At 40.4% G+C, this 8,837-nt stretch overlaps 2 protein-coding genes across 6 annotated transcripts; both read right to left on the minus strand.

The window, feature by feature from the left end:
• Positions 1–1,652: 1,652 nt before the first annotated feature.
• Positions 1,653–6,044, minus strand: LOC107223384. Of its 5 annotated transcripts, none has more exons than XM_046739237.1 (6): positions 5,881–6,044; positions 4,396–4,603; positions 3,460–3,837; positions 2,825–3,293; positions 2,454–2,747; positions 1,653–2,218 (listed from the first exon to the last, which is right to left on the minus strand). In XM_046739237.1, the coding sequence occupies exons 2-6, from the start codon at positions 4,559–4,561 to the stop codon at positions 2,080–2,082; spliced, it is 1,446 nt and encodes a 481-aa protein (XP_046595193.1). In that variant the 5' UTR covers positions 4,562–4,603; positions 5,881–6,044; the 3' UTR covers positions 1,653–2,079. The 5 variants fall into 5 exon arrangements, with proteins under 5 accessions (XP_046595193.1, XP_046595191.1, XP_015518534.2 ...); XM_046739235.1 differs by having other exon boundaries at positions 5,602–6,044; XM_015663048.2 differs by having other exon boundaries at positions 5,696–6,043.
• Positions 6,045–6,179: 135 nt separating this feature from the next.
• LOC107223383 (phosphatidylserine decarboxylase proenzyme, mitochondrial) lies at positions 6,180–8,734 on the minus strand. The gene is made up of 5 exons (XM_015663047.2): positions 8,136–8,734; positions 7,791–8,064; positions 7,371–7,604; positions 6,943–7,234; positions 6,180–6,849 (listed from the first exon to the last, which is right to left on the minus strand). The coding sequence occupies exons 1-5, from the start codon at positions 8,174–8,176 to the stop codon at positions 6,461–6,463; spliced, it is 1,230 nt and encodes a 409-aa protein (XP_015518533.1). The 5' UTR covers positions 8,177–8,734; the 3' UTR covers positions 6,180–6,460.
• Positions 8,735–8,837: the final 103 nt, after the last annotated feature.

Here is an 8,837-nt window from a genome sequence, read left to right on the forward strand (position 1 = left end):
CTCCTACACAGCATTCACCCTTCTCGTAACGTGCCGCAATATAGCGTGCCAAAAGGCCGGGTCTATTTCTGCAGTTACATTAAATCATATTTCAGGGTAATATATACCAAATAACGGACGGAGATGGTAGTTTGGTGAAGATTGAAATCGTAGTTGCTCCTGATCCAAAGAATCTGAGCCGAGTTACACCACGAGTGACCGCCACGCAGCAACAAGTCAGTCCACCAGCTTCCCGACACACGCTAGACCTGCTCAGGGGGAGAGCTAGATCAATACAATGCCAACAAGCACCGATACAGACTGTATAAGTAACATTCTTCGCACGCTACGGTCACAACACTGAATTGAGACCGATGATTTGACGTGACGTCCTCACCAGGTGCCAGCGACCAGTGCCGCTTCGGGGCTTCTTCTACGCTTCCGCTATACCTCTATGGATACAGGGTGATTTCTGCAAGCACCAACTTCAAAGCAGAACCCGGCTCATCGGGCGTAATGATGATGCTGTTTGAAGGACGCGCCGGAGGCGAGAAACTTGCAGGAAGAATTTTACCAGGGACTGACGGATTTCAATATATGCTGAAATTTCAAGATCGATACTAATAAGAATCACATCGGAGCATTGAAAATGGCAACCGCAGAATGCAATTTCTTACAAGAAAATTAACTGACACGGACATGACGGATTTTCACCATTCACTGTACTATCGTACATCAAAAAACATTGGATGCATATGTTTTTGTCTGCTGATTCGGCCGTTCACAGGGTAAGAACTACCCCGAAAGTTGATCTCAAAGTTATGCGCGAAAATGGAAACTGCGCTGTACTCCCTTGCGAAACTCTGTAGAAATTTATATAATAGAACTCTCGTTGCTGGTGCAATTACGAAAAGTCGTTTTAGCGGTTGAATGAAATTGCGTCCGCTACTTGAATTCTACAGAAGCAATTTTATCACGAAGCCGCGGAGAAAGAAGAATACTGTTAAGGAATTGGAGGGTGTCGTCGTGGCTGCTTTCAACTCTATTACAATATGTACGGACTATATAAAATCTCATGTGAGTGCTAGTCTGCTAAAAAAACTAGAGCAGTAATCTTATATTTATAAAGTCAGATAATAAAAGTGAAGGTTGTATTTCCATCGATGGCACCACCGGTATCCCTCCGGACTATCTTCTCCGCCATTTATTATTGAATCGCTTCACGTACTTCCAGTAAGACATGATCCGATGTACAGTGAAAAAGTTTTGCAAATTGCATATTTATCGATTTCCAATAAACCCTTATACCTATCCGCGACTTGGACACAGTCACAGTATATTTATCTTATCTCCATCGACAACCGTACATACGGGCTTGTATATTATTGACACATGTAGAGAAATGTGATACCTACTTATGTACGTCGATATCAGTTCTCTGTTTTTCACTGCCGAAAGCTCCAAACTTTTCATTAGCACGCAACTGCATAAATGAGATTGACGTATCTGAGCAAGAAAGTTTCAGAAAACCCAATTTTCAGTTCAATATATAATTGTTACAGCTAATTCGCTGTTACTTATAAATTGATAATCTTTTGCTGTAATAATCAATGTCGATATCGAATTGATTTTATATTTCAACACATGACGTAGACAAGTTTAAGAACACAATATTTTCAGAGCGATTTCATCATTTTATTAATTCGCAGCGCCGAACGATATTCGGTTCTGTTAAAATTTCCACCGCTGCCTATAATCGGTAAAAGAATGACAAACTAATTTCTGTAACCCATTAAGACAGTATGAAATGGGCCGTTTTATGCATTTCTGGTATTGACATATTATAATGATATGTATCTGCATTGTCTAGAATTGCGTACGAGTAAAATGTGGCCGTGAAAACTGTAGTGTAGTATTTCTGGTCATTCAGAGCGATCAAACTCCACCATGGTCAAACTGGGAAAGGTATAACATCTACTCCATATTCATGAAGAAAAACTAGAACGATCCATTGAGTGATACGTATAACGACACTGAAGCTGTACGGTGTACCTACATAGGCATGCGGGAAATTCTGAGCACGGATCCTGTGAACCGCGGTCAAGTAATCAATCCAATTTCTCCACGAGGTATGGGGGTATAGCGTGCGGTCGGTGTGCAATCACCGGCAACCACCGAAACTGCCGACCTTCCCCAACTTCCGGGCCACCCTCTTGGAGCTGTTGGCATGGTCACGCACCTGCCGGGTGAAAACAATCGTATATGTAGATAGGAGAAAAATAAGAATGTTGAGAAACTTGTTAAAAGGTCAGATATTGAGCGAGGCTAAGGCGGGCGTGTGTGTATGTCTGTGCTGTGTATAACTCGCTCCACTGTTGAATAATTTACGTGATTATGGGTGAAAAGTGCGCGGCCATTTTCAGAAATTCATTAATGAATGTACGCATACCAAAGTCTGGAAACACTAGACTCACCGTTTGAAGAACCATGCAACTCCGAAAGTTAGGAACATTAGCAGGCTCAATGCAAAGAACACCAAGGCCTCGGTCGCGGTTCGATTATGGTAGAGGTGGAGGCCGTCCTGATCGACCTTTATGAGTTCGCCCAGCTCTATTAAGCTCATCTGAAAACTACCCCTCCTATTTGGCCAGTACTTTGTTTTCTTTCCAGATTCCGCCAATGACTCGGGTTGCACTCGAGGGTTTCTCAGTTTGTACGTATTTCCTGCACAAGTTAGCGTGTAATCAACCGCTGAATATATCTGCAGCCTGAAAATACGAATGAAGCTTGTATTGGTGTTGAAATTTTAATATCCATAGATCAAACTAAATGGGCGTCCTCATACCACTTGAGCGCGTATCCCACCCAGGAGTTTCCGGTCTTCACGAGACATCCGGTTTCGTTGTCAATCACCCAAACCGGAAGATTGTCTTCCTGGGCAAGAACGAGGGCGACAATTTCGTCGCAATGAGCGATTGTTATTCCCAGGTTGGACACGTTGCCGGGAATAAGAGACAGGCTCCCCAGATCGTCGAGCTGGACACCCTTCCGCTTGACCTTGAGCCTCAGCACCTTCCTGGTACCGAAATCGTCCTCCTCGCAAAGCAGGTATAAACCTGCCTTGTCACTCTCTGCCAATCCCGCTTGCAACGATGGAGAACATCGGGACAAACGCGAAGCATCGGGCTCGGAAATAACGTGGCTCAACCAGTGCGGTGGGGACAGACTGAAAGACCAAGTCACGTTTCCGGAATAGACGGAAAGGCGTCCTTCCTGAGCGTCGCACCACGATATAGCGTTCCGACCTGGATTACCTGGACGGAAATATAATAGCAAAAATTAGGACGGGAGTAATATCGATGTAGTTAGATTTTTTTTTAAGCTAATATTTAATATGTGTAAGTAATATGATGTAGTGTAGTAATATGTGAAACGACGTTGACTTGACTCATGTCTAGGCCAATTAACAGCAGCCAATACCTGGACAGTAGTTCTTTGCAGTTCCATTTGCCACGATGACGGAACTCCCGAAACAGACAAAGGCCGTCCACACGTTATCTTTCACGTCTAAAAGCCACACGGTATCTCCTGCGAGGGGATACAGAGCCAGGGTCCCATCGACGACACAGAGAGCAGGTCTTTTCGGTGGTCCAGCTTGAATCAGGCCGGAAGGCAGAGGTATTCTCGTCCACGGTTCGTTGCCGCTTGCAAGCCAGAGATCGTAATAATTTTTGGCGTTGATATGCCCGCCGTAAAGCCACTGGTCCCCTTTGTACGAGAAGAAAACGTGATCGAGTCGTGGCCCGGGATTCCATGTGCCAACGGTATTGAACCGTTCGTCGGATACCCAACGCCATTCTAGGTGATTGATTAATTATATTTTATCTCACCATGTTCATCGGATACTGTTTTATCCTAGCAGTGTCACGAAAAAAATAACACACATGCAACACAGAAAAACAATATCGGATAATTCAATTCCCGCTAAAATATAAAGTCCATCACGATTCCGTTTGCAAATGTGTATTACCTAATTCATTTCTCTCATGCACTCAGTCGTAAAGAATCTCATACAAATGCGCGCTATAGGCTTGAGCGAGCTTGCTTATAGTGCAGATCTAACGAGATTTCAAGGTTCAACAGGTAGACTAACAATTAGATGACGAAGTTGATCAGAATTAATACACCCGGTAGATTTACGTTAATGCGCGTCGACACTTATTGGTACCGGACATTAAATCGAGGAGACATTGTTATAATAGGTATGAACACACACTGTCATAAGGATTATGTCAGAAATAGTAACGAATGGGCTTTCTATCTACATTAAAACAGACAGAGTAGTTCATAGCGTGCCCAAAGAGCGGTTGAGATAATTTAATGTAAGGGATAAAAAAAGATTGGGAATTAAATTACCTGTAATGAAGGCCGTTTGACCAACTCTGGTTGTAGGTGTTACGGAAAGTGACACGAGCGGCTCGGCCTGGATCGTCTTACAAAAACTCGTCTGAATAAAGATCCCAAAAAAAACTAACTGACTCGTTTGAAATCCAATCAAACAACTCCGTTCTTCAATTTTCATCCTTTATCATCGGTTCACATACCTATCTGTCATAGCACACCACTGTAGAAATAACAATTTTTGGTATTATCGTTATATTTTTCACTCGATGTATTCATTATATTAAACTCTAACCCCTACCAGTTATTGGAAAGTGCAACAATTATAATTATCTCTCACTTTAGATGAATATCGGCATTGCAAATAGCCTTTCAATTTACACCCAAGTTACGATTGATGATGCCATTATTATGTTGTACCATTGCAAATTAACCTGTGCAATCTAAGGCATAAATTTTACATAGTGGGAATATATTTCCACTTCAACTTCACTATAAATCAGTAATGACACAGTGCAACTCTTCAAAACGACCTGAAGACTTCAATAATCCATATTTTTTTTTTTTGTCGTTTATTAGAGAACTATAATCTGTTACATAAAGTGACAATGAATAGTTGTGATCTTCAAAGGTATATTGTGGACAATGGTTTTGTCGTTAGCGGTTGCATCCAGCGATGCACACTGCACTATTTTGGATATGATGGATTGCGTAGCAGTTTTACGGTAGGAAACAAAATATATGATATGTTTGAAGGTAATCTACGATCTATTCCCCTATTTTTCATACCTAAAAACTGATATCATCTGCATAATGTACGGGGTAGACTGATAAAATGCGTTGTATTTAAACATTTCAAAAACACACATGCGAGAAATGAATCACAATTATTTGCGGTGGTTTTGACCCGTTCGAAATATCTTCAAAGCTTCCAAAAGTTCGTTCTATCAGAGTCTATTTTTATTTCAGCATGTAGAATAACAATTACGGATGTGTCAATGTATTATAATTTTTTGTGCGCGGCCGTAAAATATACATAGGTATAATTAATCTATTATACCAGCAGTCAATAATTGATTCCTGTAATCATTTATGATTTCATCAGTTATTCAATTCCGTCTATATACGTAAATTAAAAATTTTTCAACGATACATTTGCCAACTTCAGTGGATATTTAAAAATTGCCAAAGACTACCAAGTAAAAACTCGTCAAAATTTACGTTGTACTTCATCACGCATTGAACGATCCAAATACATCTACCTAACAATAAGTGTATAATTATGCGTAAAGTGCATGTAGAATGAATACTTTACCACGTGTAGTACGTATGTACATTGATAAAATAATATCCTTTACTATTCTGCCCTCTGTTTCTTTTCTTTCAAAATATACTTCGATTGTTATTATAATATGTTATGTATTTTGATTGATATGTTATAAATTGTTATTGGTCCACATGTATTGTTAAATATTTGATAATGCGTTGAATTATTAATACCGAAACACTATTTTCATTTTTTCATCACCAAAAAGCAGAATTTCCCAGGGGGTGTCTACGGCACATCTCACCCAGCCTCCGGGACGTTTTCAACCCTGGATACCCTCCGCAAGGCCGAATTAGCCTTGAGAATTGCTCACGCCCGGGAACCGGGGATGATGTACAGCTACTGCTATCTGGTGCCCGGAAGTCTCGCAAATCAGCTTACCTCGTGCCGGCAATGTCACAATCCGAAGCTACTGCATCAGGGTTCGAACTGTACTAACTTAGCTACCAAGGGATCGGTAAATTCAACGTGATTTATCTTTAAAAATTGTTATTTTTTTATTTTTACATGAGAAATGTACGAATTATCATTATCATATTATCATATATACAGTTATACTGAAATATTACAGTACAGTGTGAAAAGTAATTAGTAATTACATAGATCATGATAAAAATTCTTTAAAAGTTTCAACTGCATAGCATTGCAAACACGGACAAAAATCAATACTGAACTTGACCTGAATTTTATGTATTGGATTGTCCTACGTGCATAATTATGTAATATTTCATTTCGTTACACAGAAGAATGCAGTCATTTGTCAGGCGTTCGATTAATTCTCCTTAATGGCTGACCTACTTTTATGGTCTGTCCACACTGTAACGAAAAATGAAAATCTGGCGGCGCTTCGAATAATAATACTATCGTGGATCCCATTCTGAATTCACCGAACATCTGACCCTTAGAGATGTTGGTGCAGCCCAGACTGGCATCGTCGTATCGTTTTTCTTTTGGCCATTTTTTTGCATTTGTAGCTAAAGCTAGATCACAGTAAACTTTTATGGAGCCAACATTAGTAGCTCCAACTGCTGCATAGGACATAAAGCCACCAGCCCATTCGCCGATATATACAACACGTTCATTTAGGGTAAAAAGGTCTGGCAGCCAACCAGCAATCAGTGGATTGACACTCAATAATTTGCCTAAAAATCAAGTATGAATTGTATCATGGATACGATAGACATTTTTTAATGAATGCATTATTTTTCTGGTGGTATATCTAGAAATGAATTGACCTTGGAAATGTCTGCGAAATCGTATCTGCCAATCAGTTGGACTGTGAAATCGATGGTAATCTCCAGGCGCCAGGTATATAATCAACTGGTACAGATGATTCTCGGGATTTTTCAGTAGCGATCTGAGATACTTGCAGTCCTTATCTTCAATATTTTCTAGGCTAGGGTTGGTTCGCGGCCAGTCTGGATCTCCAAGAAAATGATCAAGGCTATAAGTCACTCCCTTGACTTGTTCCACTCGGCAAGAAGTCACAGGTCCGTAGTGCAGTACCTTGCCGTCCGCGGGTGATACCTATATTTATTTATTTAACCATCAGAATTCATAGTGTCGACTATGCAAATGATGAATTTGCGATCAACTGTTGAATACTCCTCATTTGAATCTTTACGATTTTTGTCAAACTATTAACCAAACCTTGTATACTTACTATATCAACATTTTGAGCGATAGGTCGTACACCATCTTTAAGAGGTCTGACGAAAAATTCGACTAAATTAGGAAACGTGGTAAGATCCAAATCGATTTCTTCAAGATTAGCACGGAATGCCTTTGCATACAAGCCGTAGAAAGTTGGCCTGAAAATTAGTGGTACCTCTATGCTAGCAAGCCAGCCCCACAATCTACTTGTTATCCTCAATGGTAAGCAACAATAACATTTTACCTACCAAAGGAAAAGTTATATTAATAAAAGACAAGGCTCTGAATCAGTTAGTTAAACTTCCATGTACAATTCAATCTTGCCCGGAGACTCAAGAATACAAACTCAGCAGATTTCTCAGAATTTAGGATTTTTTCCAGTATAGAGACCTTACAACTCACAAAATAAAATTCACTGGCGAATCATTACCACAATTCCATTAATTGGTCCAGGCGTGCCGCGATCTTTTTCAGCATGAGAATGCCTTGAAAATAGTTTCCATTGCAGAACTGCTAGCAACGATATTCCAACTCCAACTGGGATAATCCATTTCCGCCGTTTGACAAACGAATGCCACATGCTTACCTGGCTACTTGTTGGACTAGGATTAGACGCATAATTCCTAATTTCTTTCCGACGAAACTTTGCTAAACACATCTCCGTTTGAAAACGACCACGGTATGCCGGAGCATCGCGATGAATACTGTTGAGAAAACAATTTGAGGTTAAGACTAGAGAACCTAGGAAAATGTCTGTAGATGGAATGAAACGAACCTCGCGTATCGCAGTGATCTCAGAATCCTAAAAACTGACATCCCTCACATAGATAAATGGATTTTTGTAATTGGATTTCGCGGTTAATGCGGCGAGTCAGAGGTTATGTTTGACCAAAAGTTATACCGCAGCTTATACCGCAGAGAAAAATCTGAGAGTCTAGGAAGCATCAACTGTTGACCACGGGGCTATCAAATCAAATGAACGAGCTAAAAAACTTGTAGCGATTGACCATGATAAGGGGGATACCAATATGCAATAGGTAATAAAATCCACAAAGCGTTCAGCTCGTTGGCCGCACGCGCGGGAGCAACGAAAGCAGCAACTAATAATCTGAGTGATGAATACACTACATATCACACAAGTATTTGACTATTGAATTGAGTTTCTTGTCTCGGGTTTACGGTGAAATAATAATGGATATAATACTCGTCGTTTGTCGAGTCTGTGATTGAAAGAAAATACGCCAAAATTATTACACGTGTTCGATTTTCTCTATTCAAAAAATTCTGACTCGCATGTCTAACCGAAGTTTTCCGTCGTCACAATGAAAATGAATGAATTGAGCGGAGAGGATCCGCGAATCACGAACACGTGTTGTGCGAAATCGTTGTCAGTGGCTGAACGCGAAATCCGGTCTACGATTTACGATGTAACTATTTTTTATTCCTATTTCGTGGCAGAGAGACAGGTGGGTTCGGG

This window comes from Neodiprion lecontei, chromosome 4, assembly GCF_021901455.1.
Source record: "Neodiprion lecontei isolate iyNeoLeco1 chromosome 4, iyNeoLeco1.1, whole genome shotgun sequence".
Taxonomy (NCBI): domain Eukaryota; kingdom Metazoa; phylum Arthropoda; class Insecta; order Hymenoptera; family Diprionidae; genus Neodiprion; species Neodiprion lecontei.

Excerpts from the sequence above, each read along its gene's own strand:
- LOC107223384 (XM_046739237.1), bottom strand. The coding sequence starts at position 4,561 with ATGAAAATTGAAGAACGGAGTTGTTTGATTGGATTTCAAACGAGTCAG. Across the intron at positions 3,838-4,395 it reads TCAAACGGCCTTCATTACAG|AATGGCGTTGGGTATCCGAC; the intron begins GTAATTTAATTC and ends TCAATCACCTAG. Across the intron at positions 2,219-2,453 it reads GTTGCATGGTTCTTCAAACG|GTGCGTGACCATGCCAACAG; the intron begins GTGAGTCTAGTG and ends TTCACCCGGCAG.
- LOC107223383 (XM_015663047.2), bottom strand. The coding sequence starts at position 8,176 with ATGTCAGTTTTTAGGATTCTGAGATCACTGCGATACGCGAG. Across the intron at positions 8,065-8,135 it reads AGATCACTGCGATACGCGAG|TATTCATCGCGATGCTCCGG; the intron begins GTTCGTTTCATT and ends TTTTCTCAACAG. Across the intron at positions 6,850-6,942 it reads ATTTCGCAGACATTTCCAAG|GCAAATTATTGAGTGTCAAT; the intron begins GTCAATTCATTT and ends CTTGATTTTTAG.